General features: G+C 53.5%; 1 protein-coding gene across 1 annotated transcript in view; it reads right to left on the bottom strand.

Moving 5' to 3' along the window:
• The window catches only part of Sgsm1 (small G protein signaling modulator 1), a 70408-nt gene that overhangs the window by 30445 nt on the left and 25534 nt on the right, over positions 1-14429 (bottom strand). Inside the window, exons 7-16 of the mRNA XM_036171674.1 lie at positions 14117-14279; positions 12333-12485; positions 11179-11246; positions 10848-10993; positions 10622-10753; positions 8120-8244; positions 5893-5960; positions 4998-5161; positions 4693-4825; positions 1595-1733 (exon numbers count right to left, since the gene is read on the bottom strand). Coding sequence (XP_036027567.1) covers positions 1595-1733; positions 4693-4825; positions 4998-5161; positions 5893-5960; positions 8120-8244; positions 10622-10753; positions 10848-10993; positions 11179-11246; positions 12333-12485; positions 14117-14279 — 1291 coding nt within the window. The remainder of the gene's footprint in view (positions 1-1594; positions 1734-4692; positions 4826-4997; positions 5162-5892; positions 5961-8119; positions 8245-10621; positions 10754-10847; positions 10994-11178; positions 11247-12332; positions 12486-14116; positions 14280-14429) is intronic.

Raw genomic sequence — 14429 nt, 5'->3', positions numbered from 1 at the left:
GATCAAAGTTGGCTGTCAGGGTGGAGGGAGGTTGCTGTGGCTCCCACCATGTGCCCCTTCTCTGTCACACCCCAGGTTTCCCTGGGGGGAACTGTCCCTCCATTGTGCCTCTGTGGCTTGGATGGATGCAGGTGGATGATCACCCAGTACATGAACCTGGCTGAGAAGTGGTCATGTGGCCCAACCTGGGCCAATGAAAATCAGTCCTGGGATTTTTTGCTCCATCTACCTCTTTCTTTTGCCTGTGGTTCTGAGCCGGTGGGATACACAGCAGTGGCTGCTGGAAGCCTTCTTGGCCATCACCAGGGAGGGACAACATAAGAGCAGGCCTCCTTAAAGGCACACCCTTCCCATATCTGAAGACGCAGAGAGTCGTTCCCTTCCTGAGCATCTGGATCGAGCCAGGCCTGAAGCCGCTGTGCCCCTGAACCTCTCAATCATGCTAGCACATTTTCTTTCTTTTTCTATTTTCTTTTATTGATTTTTTTTTTGAGACAGGGTCTCATGATCTAATCTAGGCCAGCCTGGGACCCACAATCCTCCTGCCTCAGCTTCCTGGGTGCTGGGATTGCAGGCTTATTCCAGCACACATACTTTTTTTTTTTCCTTGAACCAGTTTGAAGTGATCTGCTGTAAAGTGGCCCATGGATTTGGCTCAGTGGACTGCACAGTAGGTAGGGCTCACAGCCGTGGCTCCCTGCACAGTGCTCCTTGGGCTGCTTTGAGTGAGGAGAAGAACAAGGCTTAGCATGCCTGGGGAGAAGGGGACTGAGGAGGGCTGTGTGCTCTTACAGAGGACAGAATGGAAGAATCTTTGTGCATCAGTCCTGAGGACATCCCAGGGACACCAGACAAACCCAGGAAGCCTGCTGGCAAGGGAGCATGGCGGAAGTCCTGGCTATGCACATGGAGGGAACCTTGCCCTCAGGATGTGAGGCTCGGTCCTGCTCCAGGTGCATACAGTAAGCTGCTCCTCAGGGGGTTTGGCACTCTGCAAGGAGGGGAGCTCCTCATTGGTACAGGTATGTAAGTCTAGGCTCCGAGAGCATGCACCGGGCAAAGTATCATTTCTCAATGGTCCACATTGACTACTTACTAAGTGGTCCCTTCTAAGAGCCCTACTAAGTGAACACTTCCTGGAGGAGCACACAGGATACATGGTGGTGGGTAAATAATACTTCTGGCTCCTAGTGCATGCCGGGCCTGTATTTCTTGGCCTCCCTGTGCATGGGGCCACTGAGTTGAAAGCAGGAATATCATGGTCTCTGATACCGTGACTCGTGACACCCGAGTAGGCGTTCATTAGAAAGCGGAGCCATGGCAGATTCAGCATCCAGGACACTTTGGCATTCACTGTAAAAAGCCATTAGTGTTTCAGGACTGTTTGTTACTGCAGCAGAACCTTACCCTGACTGACGCATGGAAGGGAATTCCAGGGGCTAAGACCACACGAGGCTATGATTTAGACCTAGCTCTTGGGGATCCATAGGCCATGTTCACACCTCCCAAAATTTAGAGCAAGGCAATGGATAGATAGCCACAGGTTTTGGCCAGTGCTGCAAGATCCTCCAGGGACAGCCTACACCCCACCTACCTCTCGTGGTTGCAGCCATTGGTGGAGCCGCCCTCGGCTGAGCCGCTCTGTGAGCAGGAGGAGCAGGAGGACTTCCGAGGACTGGGTTGCCATAGGGATGGAAGGTTGTTCACGGAGACATCCATCAGGTCCTGGGGCACTGTGGTGGGTAGTGGGTGGGAAGGGGCCCCAGCAATAACCTTGGTTAAACCAATGTGGATTATGGAAGCTTGACCCCAAAGCAAGCAGCTCCCTCAAAGCTGGCTCAGGGACAGGGAGGAGCTGAGGGGGACAGTCCCAATGTGCCCGACCACAATCTGACAGAGTCCCCCAGCCCGCCTGATCCAGTGAAAAACCACCACCAAGATTCAGAGGCTCTGGCCGCGGAGCAGGGAGGAGGGCAGCCCAGGAGGAGGGCAGCAGCACGGAGCCCGGAAGACCGCAGACAGCCTCACCTCGCCATGCCCTCATTCAGTTCTGCTCACAGGAAGGTGACAGGTGACTTAGAGAAGGGGAACCTCCTGGGCACTTCCGGGGAAAGGCGCGGGGGGGGGGGGGGGCTCCTGTGCCTCTACAGGAGCTTGCATGGTAAGAAGGGAAGGAACCCATCTCAACACACAGGGGGAGTCCCTGGGGCCTGAGTGTGTCGGGGGGCATGAACGCTGTTCACACTCCTGAACTAGAAATCACCTTCAACAGGTGACTTAGGTTGGGGGGCTTCTTAGAAAGCCATATGCCCATCTAGTGCCCCTGATGTCCTGGAGACAAAGCCCTCAGATGCACCCAGTTTGTGATTATAGGCTCTCTCCTTCCACGATGTAGGTTCCGGGGATTGGACTCAGGCTGTCAGGCATGGCGGCAAGCGACTTTACTCGCTGGGGCACCTTTACACACTGGGCTGTCTTGCTGGCTCAAGGCCTGGCTTTGTTTTGCTGTTTTATAGTCAAGGACATAAAACCATGCCCAGCTCCTGGGCTGTACAGAACGGGGCTGGATTTGGTCCCCGGGCAGGGGCTTGCTGATCCCTGTTCTACGACGCAAGACGGGTGCTCATCTTCCCACATGCTATGGCCTCTTAGGACAATAGTGCTCTGTCTGTCTGTCTGTCTTTCTGTCTGTCTCTTGTTTTTTCAAGACAGGGATCCTCTGTGTAGCCCTGGCTGTCCTGGAACTCACTCTGTAGACCAGGCTGGCCTCAGACTCAGAGATCCCTCTGTATCTGCCTCCCATGTGCTGGGATTGAAGAGTGTGTGCCACCACCGCCCAGTGACAATTGCTCTCACCTAGGCTCTTCTCCTGAACCCCAAGAGGGAGAGAGATTTACACTTTTGTCCCCTTCTCCTTGTTGTCAGAGCCCAGCGGCTGACTGGGTCATCCTGACCCACGAAACAGAGAAGCATGCTGGACAGAACAGGACCCTTGCTCCACCCACAGAGTCTGGCTCCACCCACAGAGTCTGGCTCCACCCACAGAGTCTGGCTCCACCCACAGAGTCTGGCTCCACCCACAGAGACTGGCTCCACCCACAGAGTCTGGCTCCACCCACAGAGTCTGGCTCCACCCACAGAGCCTGGCTCCACCCACTCCTCTCACAGACCCACCACTGAGCTGGCCAGAAAGTAGCCTGGCCCTCAGCCTGGCTCAGGGAGGCACAGGCGTGACAATCATACCTCCAGCACTTGTACCATGCAGACAGCACCAGTGAGTCACAGAACCTAACAGCTGCCTTCTGCAGGGTGGGGACTGAGGGGCACGAGACTGTTCATTTGTTTCCTTTGTCCATTTTCCTTGGGAACGAGACTCAAATGATGACATGGCTGAAGTGGTACCCAGCCCCCAGGGAAGGGGAACCAGACATTACTGGGGGGCTGCTCCTTCACACTCGGTGTGGAGACGGTGAGGTACCCTCTGGTTTGTGCCCACTGGATCCCCCTGGCCACCACCAGAACGGACTGGCCAGCAGCAAGCATCATCCATGCAGGGCCAACGGACACGGGTCGAGGGCTGCCCAAGAGGTCAAGGGCAACTTAAGACAGAAAACAAAAAGAATCGGTGAGGAGGGAGGGCTAAGGGGGGGTGGGACAGAGACCACCAGAAAGACCAGTTCCCCAGGGTTCTAACCCCCCCTCCCCACCCAACTCTACATAGCTCCCACATATGTTATGTTGATTAGAGGAAAAGAGCCCGAGCATCTATAAATTGCCCACTCTGTCAGGTACTAAGTCAGGTTTGCTATTTATCTTTGGTGACCTGTAAAAAGGCAGTTTCCCCTCATTTTGCAGAATTAACAGAGACTCATAACAGTGGCAATAATAGCACTAATGGGGAGTTAGGGCCTGTTTCTCTTTAAGACTTGCCCTGGCTAGCCTTGAACTCAATCCAGTCGTGTGTGTGTGTGTGTGTGTGTGTGTGTGTGTGTGTGTGTGTGTATGTGTGTGTGTGTGTGTGTGTGTGTGTATACTCGCGCACATTTGCACTGCTGTGTACATGTAAGCATTGCGTGCACTAGTATGCTTGCATGCAGAAGCCAGAGCAAGATCTGTGGTGTTTTCTTTTGTCCCTAATCACTTCATTCCCTTGAGGGTCTCTTACAGATCCGAGGCTCGCCATGCTGACTGTGCTGATTGGCCAGGGGACATGTTGCCTATCTCTGTCCCCCAGGGCTGGGGTTATGGGCGCGTACAATCGAGCTTGGCTTTTTATTAGATGTTTGAATTCAGATCTTTGTGCCTGCATTGACTCCTCATAACTCGAAGCGAGATGCTGACAGGAGGGATCACGCAGTAGCTAGCACGCCCCTGTTCTGTGTGCGCTGAAGGCCTGCAGAAGACAGTCCACTTCACAGATGAGGGAAATGCCAGGGAGGGGGAGAAGAAATCTGCCCAGGTTGAGCCAGGGTTCCAGAGCCTACACCAACCACTGTTACTGTTAGCACCACCTCCTGCCCCATGTACCTTTACTAGCTGAACAGGAAGTGGCTGCTGGTTCTCACTGTGGAGGAGGTGGAAGGCACTGGGACACTTATGGTTCCGAGTCCCCTTTGCCGGCCCCAGACCTATTGTAACTTTTGGAGTAGTTCTTAGAAGGAGCTGGTAAGTGCGGGGCCCAGGGCTGCTCACCAAATTCAGACTGCATGCCAGGGTAGATGATGCGGAACACGTAATCTGTGGCTTCGTCGTCCTCTTTATCTGAAGATGTGGACTCTGAGGATCCCTGTGGGCTCCGCTTGCGCAGCTTAGGAAATACCTTCCCCTGCAGGAACAGATCCCAGGGCAGACTTCAGAGAGCCATCTGTCCCCAAGCCTGACCACACTGAGGGTCTCAGAGGGGAGTGCAGGGCCCACCAAGTCACAGTAGGGCCCAGTGATACCCCACAGCTGGCATCACCCCAGCCTCCCCGAAGTCCCCACAGCTGACCCCTCACCTTTCCTCGCTGTGACCAAAGCGGTGGGTCCAGCTGCCCGTGCGGAAGCAGCCCGTTCTCCAGGCAGGAGAGGAATTGTAACAGGTGCCCACCCTTGGGGAAGCGGAAGGGCGGCCTCTGGATTCCGTCCTGGCTCACCAGCACGACAGTCCCACCACTGTCCACTGCCACCACCACCGGACAAGAGAGAATGGCAGGTATCACTGCAAAGCATGACGCAGTCCCCAAACTCTGCAAACACATGCCCCCACCCCCAGGACCAGGCAGACCCAGGGGAGCCGCTCTGAGGCTCTGGGTGGTAGGTGACTCCTAAGAGCATGTATTAGACGCCTGCTGCTTACCAACACTGTGTGTTAAAAGTTGTCTGATGTAAGCCCCAGAACATCCCTGTGAGGCTTAGCTATTATTGTCTATTTTACAAGGGACAAAACCAGAGAGGTTTTGTGTCATCCCTAAAGTCACACAGCTGGTAAGTTGCAAAGCCTGGATCAGAACCAAGGTCTGCCTTAGTAAAGGGGATTAAACCATTGCGTTCCATACCTAGATGAGGCACAGCGCACCCTGCTTAATCTAAATGCACCCTCTTCTGGCTTTAATGGAATATAGTAGTTACTGATCTCAGGTTTGCACACTACTGATTTTGGACTCACAAAGATATGGGTTTAAGTCCTGTCTCTAGCGCCAACAGTCTGTGTTACTTTGTATCAGGTTGCCACCCTGTCACTAAATGGTTACAATGGTTCAAAGCAACCACCCTCAGAGGGGATAATGCCATTTGCTTGAGGAGGCATACCAGAGTGTCTTGTGATGCTAAATGGATGAACGGGTGAGGTGGTGAGTAGGGATGGGGATCCACAATGGACGCCCAGCCGCCTGATGTCCCTGTGGTCCCTACCTTGCTGGTGACAGTGCAGGTAGACAATTTCCTCTAAGCGGATGGTCACAGCGTAGTCCCAGTAGACGCTGGAAAGGGGAAGGTGGCAAGACTGTAGGAAGCCCGGAGACCAGCCCAGGAGCACCTCTGTCTTCTCACCAGACCCATGTGTCCTCAGCCCTACTACCCAGCCACTCTCTCCTCCTTTTGGTCTCAACTTTCTGAAGAATGGCAGCCCCCAACCTTTTCCCTATTTACATGGTTATCGGAACCCAACTCTGCCAAGTCTCCACCCCAGGACTCTAGGATGGTCACCTGACCCAGGCCGGGCAATCAGCACTGAGAAGTCTCAGTGATTAATGCATGATTGGTACCATTACTCAAGTATAATCAGTGTGATAAATCAATGGTCACACTGATGCTTAGGTAGTCCAGGAAGAGCTCCTTGATGCCCAGGGACACTCAGAATCGTGCAAGGAAGGTCTGTCTGAGCATAGGGTCTGTAGACAGGAGGCAAAGGCCAGAGACAGGATGAATTCGGGCATGGCTGTTCAAGTCCCTGGATCCAGCCTGAGGTCTCTTGCCCCTGGGTTCTCTGGAGCATTGGACCAAATACTCCAGTTAGCTTGGACTTGACTTTTCGTGCCTGAAAGTTAAGCAACTATACTGGCCCATAACCCTCCTCCTTTCAGGCCACCATGTGACCACAGGCGGAAGTTAGAATGGCCACTCCCAGCCCTGACCTTACACGGGCCAGTGGTGTGACTTGAGGGTTTATCTGAGCCTCAGTTTCTCCATCTATAAAATGGAAGCTCTAGTAAGATCCCCAATGTAGTGTTTCTCTGAGAATCTTCATTTGAAGGACCCAACCCAGAGGCCCTCACACAGTCAGCCCAGAACACAGTGCTTGGGGCATGGTCACTCTGAGTACTGACTTATGTACTTTTTGGCTCAGAACCCACCACTGTTCTAAAACCAATTATTTTCCCCATCAGAACACCATGGGAAGGGGCACCTGGGAGTGTGGGCTTTGCAGTAGCCTAGGGATGCAACCACTCAGAAACTCGGTACCAGGGGTCAGAGCCTAGGGGTACTGCAAGCCACTGCCAGGTCCATCCCAGTTCTACCATGCTGCCATGATGCTGGCCGGAACTGGGCACCTGGCATGGCCCAGACCCATCCCTGGGAAGGAAGAGGCCCCCGATGGGCCCCTCTAGCCCAGGATCCCCAAATGGTCTGGTGGATATCCCTCCCAGTTGACCTTTTCCTCTCCTTTGTCACCATGCACGGTGGCCGTCTGAGTCTTTTTGTTCTGATTCCTACTTCCGCCCTCAGCTCCCCACCCCCCCCCCAGGTCCTTCCCCAGAGAAATCTCTTTTTCATAGATCCTCTCACAGCCCCTGGTCTTGGGAGGACCCAGACTAGCACAGGTGACAAGCTGGTGGCTGCGTCCCACTTCTGACGCCGCCTGTGGACCGTCTCTCTCCACTCTCTCTGCCTCTCAAACTGGAGTCAGGGCAGACTATCATTTCATGCTTTCCTGCCCTGGGCCACCAGTGGGCCAGGGAAGTGTACATCCTCGACGGTGGTCAGCAACCCACAGTGGCCTTTCTGTGTACTAGTCCTCCGTGTGTATGTGTACACACTCTTCAGTACAGATGAGGAGGCTGAGGCTGGGGGTTATGGGGGGTGGCTGCTCAAGGTCACCTGGCTTGGGGTGGGGAGGGGCGTGGTGGGCAGTTCCTGATGCAGTCTGATGTGTCCTCACAGCCTGGCTGAGGTGTATATTTGCTCGCCTTACACTTGGGTAGATCTGGGGAGCACATTTATAAATTGCATCTTTAAAAATCAATCAATCAATCAATCAATCAATCAATCATTAATGTGGGGGATTGCACACCATGATGAATGAGTGAAGGACAGAGGTCACTTCTCTCCTTCCACCAGATGGGCCTCAGGGATAGAACTCAGGCTCGGTGGAAGGTGACTTTGCTAGCCACCGAGCCATCTCGCTGGCCCTGGAGAGTAGACTTATGGATGTGAGTGGCTGACCATGGCCTACCCCTGAGGCTCTGCCACTGTCTCCAGGTGTTTCCAAGGCTGGTGTTCCTTCTGAGGCCTCAGCAGCAGGGAGGCTGGGCTAGGTAACCATGACAACCAGGTAGAATGGCAGGCCGGACCATCCGCCCCTGAGAAGAGAGCATCCTCGTGTCTAGGAGAGTGGGGGGCTCAGCTGAACTTCTCTTACCTCTTCTCATAGTCCAGGTCTCCAACAGACCCGTTCATCAGCTGGTTGGGTGTCCACTTCAAAGTCATGACATCAGCTGTCTGGTGCAGAGACAGGTACCCGGGCACAGCCTCCATATCATCCCTCTGCAGAGAGAGGAGAACTCAGGCCTGGCCATGCTGCTGGACCCCAGTGGACAGGGGCCTGAGGCCTGCCTGACTCAGGGATGCAGAAGCAGAACCAAAGGGTTGGGCTGTTTGCTGCAACCGCTTAGAAGAGCCCCTCAGCATCCTTCCCGGTGCCATGTTGAGCAAAGCCACCTGCAGCCTACCATCCAGGGTGAACTTGGCAGAGTCCAGCTGTGAACGCTGCTCACCCCAGCACCAGTACCTCCATCTCTCCTTCTGGAGGCTGTCTCTACCCCAATGTTCCTTTGGACCTAGTAAAGTACCCTGCCACCCTAACTCAGCCCTTTCAAAACAAGGCCTGTATCTAGGCCAATCTTAGGGGGTAAAGAGAGGGCAGGTGCCCCTGCACCCCATCCCATAGATATTACCCAGAAAACCTCTCTCCAAGCACCCCCACTGTGCTTCTTCCCTGCCCAGAATCTGCTGTGGGACATCTCACCCACTTCTCATCATTCTCAATTAGTGGGTGGGCAAAAAAATGCTCCCATCTCTCCTCTGGGAAGAAGACCCTGCCCACTCCCGAGTTGCAGTCTTATCCATTCCCGATTCGGGGCATGTCTGACCGCCCGCAGCATCTCACAGCTGTGAAGTGGCTATCACTACACAGTCACACGCAGGCTGTGATCACTGCCAATCATCCCCTTGGTTGAGCCTGGCAGGGCTGTTATTTTGTAGGGAGGACATATGAGTACGTTTGAAATGTCTCCTGACAGAGGAGCCTATGATTCAGCTTTGAGTGGCAAAGCTATTGCGATGTGGATTTAAGAACAGAGTGACAGTCCATTATTCATCTCCCCGGGTCACCCAGTCCCAGATCCCCTTGGAAAGCAGAGATGCTGCGCTCCGTGGGCCTTCAGACCCTCACTGGAGATGGCAATGGACACTCTGTGCTTACTGGAACTGCTGGGTCAGAGGTCACCAATCTTTTTGTATCAATAGAGACTGATAGGAAATGGTTTGGATTTTGTGAGCCATGTACGGTTCATGGCAAACCACTTGTTTCTGCCACCAGAGCCTAGCATGGCTGTGTTTCAATATCTTAATGACTCATATATGTTCTCTCTCTCTCATTTTTAGGGGCATCTCATATCTCTCTCTCTCTCTCTCTCTCTCTCTCTCTCTCTCTCTCTCTCTCTCTCTGCTGTGGATGGCACCTTGGGCACTCTTAGCCCAGCACCCCAGTCCTTAGCATTCAAAGCTTCTTGTTGGTCATTTAAAAAGCGGCTGCATCTTAAACTCATGACTTCCTAAACCTGAGAAACTTGGACCTTGCACCCGCCGTGATACAGATATGACAGCCTCATGGCAGAATGACCTGCTCAGGGTCACCCACTGGTTGAGGCTGTGTTCACAGACCTGGGGCCTCTCCCTGCTTTCTTCCAGCTGAGCCCAAACACCACACTGACTGTGACCCAATGACCCTGAGGACAGGACAGCAAAGGGCACGGTCCTCAGGGTAGGGGCTGCTGCTCATGCTTCATGTTCTGCCTTGTGCCCAGGCAGCTGTTGGAGCGTGGAAGACAACCGACTCATTGTAGCATGTGGTGAGAGAGCAAATTGTAATCCGGCTCCTTGTGCTGGCTTCAATGTTGCCAGCACTACAGTTCATGCAGCTCAGGGTACTTCACAGAGAGCACCCGACCACCTTCTCAGTGCCACACTGTTTCCTGAGTGACAGCAAGAGTGAACAGCCAGGCAGATGGCCTGGTGGACAGGGATGTGAGGGTAGACTGGAGAAGAAGTGGACAACCTAGTGGATGGGCAGAAAGATGAACAAATGGTGGGTATTGCCATTTGCGCTTATATAGAGATGTATGGATGCATAGATGTGTGTGTGTGTGTGTGTGTGTGTGTGTGTGTGTGTGTGTGACTATGGATGGATACACAGCCAGATGAATATAGGAACCGATATACAGGGGAGAGAATGGTGGAATGATAGTTTATTGGCAGATGAATTGACAAATGGATGAATGAACCAGCAAGAGGCTGAATGATGAATGGACAAGCAAATATATGTACACATTATGTAGGTAGGTGGGTTTTGGCAAATGGAGGAATAGAGAATTTTGAGTGGGTGGATGGGTGGATGGATGAAGATATTGCTGGGTAAATGAAACAACACACAGATGGAGGTTGGATGAGTGGATGGTTATATTGATAGATGAATGGATGTATAGATGGAGTTGCTGGTAAATGTATGAATGAACAGGTGGGTCGGTGGGTAGACACATTAATAGGTAAATGGATAAGTAACCTGGAGTTAGAGGGACCTCCCCTGCCCCTATAACCTGCAGCCAAACTCTCAGAGCATGATCTAGGGCCACCCCAAACTCACTGGCTGCACCAGAACATTGTTCTTGCCGTAGAGCAGGGTGGCCCTAGAGTTCTGGTGCAGGGACTCTACGTAGTCCCGGGCGGAGATGGATGGTCGGTCGTCCATACTGCCGCTCGAATGCCTCTTCTGGATCTGGTGTCAGGAGAGGAGAGAGAGGCATGAGCCTGTGAGTGACCTTCAGGACTCCCACCCTGTCCAAGGCCTTCCCACTGCCCATTCCTCTCACACAGAGTGCTGGCCGCTTGGTGGGCGAGTCCTGTCTCAGATGTGAGCTGTGGATTCGGTGTCTCTGGACCAGTTCGTCAGCCGAGGGGTCAGTCCAGAAGTGGTCAGCAGTCTTCATCTTGGTATACTCCAGGGCACAGGGCCCCACTGTGGAGCACACAGGGCTGGGAACCTGGAGTCCCCAAAAGTGCTCCCACCCAAATGCCTCAGCCCATTCCTTTTCCTCCCAGGCAATGAACATGCCCCAGAGTCCAGTAAGAAGACACCAGGGCAAGAGACAGACCCCTGAGCCCCCAGAGCAAAGGACCAGATGCAGCACAGAGCCGACTTACCCAACAAAGACGCAAGGATGGGGCCGTCCACAGGGTCCATCAAGAGAGCCTCCTTCTCATAGTATTTACTAGTGGGAGGGAAGGACATGCAGGTCTGCATGGGGACCAGCAGAAGGCGCATGTGGGTGGACTAGGTTCCACACCCCAGGAGCCCAGCTCAGAGCCTCAGCATCAAAGGGGACAGAGACTGTATCTCATAGGTTGAGCAGGACAATTGAAAGGCATCAGGCCTGGAGCTCGTGGGCTCCTGCTCACTACACAGCCCTGAAGACTTAAGGAGAACAAAGGAGCCAGGCTCTCAGGTCAGGCTGTCCTTCTGTTACCGAGGCAACACAACACAGTCTAGCTGGTGTAGACTCAAAGGCTGCGCTAACAGGCTGTCCTACCCTGATAGTCAAAACAAATGTCAACACCAAGCCCCAAAGCTCTGAAATCTGACCCTGATAAATGTGTGACGTCATCAATACAGTGTCTGTGCTGAAGGGGATTCCACCTCTCCGTGAGAGAGAACACTGGAATGATTTCCAGTTCCTTGAAAACTCACCTAACACATAAATATTTAAAAGGGGCTATGAAACTTAGATGGGGCTGGAGGGATGGCTCCACCATTCAGTACTCACTGCTCTTGTAGAGGCCCTGGGTTCGATTACCAGCACCTGCATGGTGGCTCACAATAATCTGTAACTGTAGTTATCTCGGGATGGATGCTGAGAGAGACCTTTCACACCATAAAACCTTTCCACCGCATTAATCTGAGCCAGGGGAGGAAGTGTCTAGAGTCATTGTGTATTTTTGACATTCTGTGGCCTACTAAATTCTTTTCTACATCTTCTCTATGAACCACTCCATGCTTCTTAGCCAGAGAGACCATTAAGACACAGAGAGGTAGAGTGTCCTGCCATCAGCAACCAAGTGGAGGAAACCACAAAAGGATGGGATCCACGACCCCTCCATCTTGCCCTAAATGCAAAGCCCCTGTTTGCATGTGGCTATTCAACACCTGAATTCTCCGCAGCTTTCAAGCTATGCTACTTCAGGGTCAAACATTCAGTTAAGTGTTTTTTTCAAACTTCAGAAAAGCCGTGTTTGTTCTCAAGGACACAGTTCCCAGAATGGCCATCAGGTGGCGACAGAGCAAGGCGGGCATCTCTCACCTGCTGTTCTCCACCAGATAGTGGACTATTTTGTCCAGGACCCTCTCAAACAGGGCAGTGCGGATCCACAGGTGCTTGATAGCCAGCGGGGACAGGTTGGGCAGCTTTGGCAGCTTCCGCACATTCTCCTGCAGGCCCTGGATCTGGTTTCTCCTTTGAGACCAGCGGGAGGAGAGAACACCCTCAGGAGAGAAGGAATTCACAGGACCTCCTCACTCCGGGTACGTGGGGGTGGGTGGGGGTAGAAGTGGTGATAGGTTGTGTACCCTAATGAACTTGCCTGAGGATCAGAAGCAGAACAGCCAGCCACTAGTTCTTACCTCTAGGAAATCCTCAGCCTAAAGAGAGAGTGAGTTCCTCTTTCCTCACGCCTTCTATAACTTTCTATGCCCTGCCACATTACTTCCTGGGATTAAAGGTGTGTGTGCTTCCCAAGCAAAGGAGCTCAAGTGCTGGGATTAAAGGTGTGTGCCAGCAACTGCCTGGCTCTGTCCTCGGATCCTCAGGCAAATTTATTAGGGCACACAATCTATCACAGCACAGGTAGGAGGTGGGGGTGAGGGTGGGAGTGAGGGTGATGGTGGGGGTGGAGGTGAGGGTGGGGGTGAGGGTGGGGGCGAGGGTAAGGGTAGGGGTGAGGGGTGAGGGTAGAGGTGGGGGTGAGGGTAGAGATGGAGGGTGGGGGTAGAGGTGATGGTGGGGTGAAGGGGTGAGGATAGAGGTGGGGGTGAGGGTGGAGGTGGGGGTGAGGGTGGAGGTGGGCAGTGGGGGTGGGGAGAGTGGAAACATCAGGCAGAGAGTGGCCAAGCTTGAGCGGAACACTGCCAGCTGTGCCATCAGGGAGGCCAGATGCCAACCTCCGTCCTCCCTCCTTTCCTGCAGACCTCTGCTTCTCCTTCCCTCTCTTTCCTCTCCCGCCCCCTCCTCGAAAGGAATGCTGGCCACGGAGGCTTAGATCTATGGTTCCTTCAAAGACACCCCACTGCCCTTGGGAAGGTAGCTGAGTACTATGGCCCAGAGGGTCCCATGGCCTCACCCCACCACCATTCCACCGCTCCATGGTCCAGCAGATCTGGCTCTGAGTTCAAGTGTGAGACCTTGCCTCAGTGGACAAGATGGAGCGTGGTTAAGAGGGACATTTATGTCATCCTCTGGTCTCTACCCATGGACACACACATGCCCACATTCATGAGAACATGTCCATGGTCCTACATATCACACACACACACACACACACACACACACACACACACACACACACACATACACCAGGGCATGGTTCCCAGTTGGCACTAAATCTCTCAACAGTCATTTTGTGGGATGGGCCAGGAGCTAGACACTGCCTAGGGGCTGGGGACGTAGATGTGGTGGCCTGTTCTCATATCCTCAGGTCACTAGACAACAGTGAACAGTGAGTAATTACAGACAGAAAGACAATAAACAGGGCAATGGGACAGAGAAGATGAAAGTGGGCGGGGTTTCCAGAGCTGGGGGGATCCGAGTGACAAGAACCGGTCACAGGATCAGCTCAGACTAAAGAGGGTGAGCATCTGCCAAGGCTCTGGAGTGGAAAAGACTGGTGGGTCTGAGGATCAGAAAAGAAAACAGAGAGAGAGAGAGAGAGAGAGAGAGAGAGAGAGAGAGAGAGAAGAGAGAGAGAGAGAGAGAGAGAGAGAGAGAGAGACGGACAGACAGACAGGAGGTGTAGGCTCTCACCAAGCTGAGGGGCAATGCACACTGCCCTCCAGGGCTGTCCCCGCAGATGCCCCCCATGCCACACTCACGCGCTCTCGATGAGTTGCTCCAGATCCTGCACCTTGCGGCTCAGCTCCTCGGCTGGAGGGAAGCCTTTGCCCACCTTCATGAAGAGCGCCGCAATCTTGTTGCTTCGCAGGAAGCCAGCAGCCCTCCGCCTCAGCCCGTGCAGCACACAGGCCTCCACTGCCGCTGTGGGGACACCGTTGTCAGGAGCTCTGTCTTGTCTCTGGTCCACACTCCCTAGCACCATGAGCGACTTAACACCACAGAGAAAATGCATCCATGCCCACTTGTCAGGTGCACCAAAGAAGTCAGGAGAGGTTCGTGGTTAACACACAT

This window comes from Onychomys torridus, chromosome 22 (genome assembly GCF_903995425.1).
Source record: "Onychomys torridus chromosome 22, mOncTor1.1, whole genome shotgun sequence".
Classification (NCBI taxonomy): Eukaryota; Metazoa; Chordata; class Mammalia; order Rodentia; family Cricetidae; genus Onychomys; species Onychomys torridus.
The sequence above is the reverse complement of the archived record's forward strand: the minus strand, read 5'-3'. Positions and strand labels throughout refer to the sequence as shown.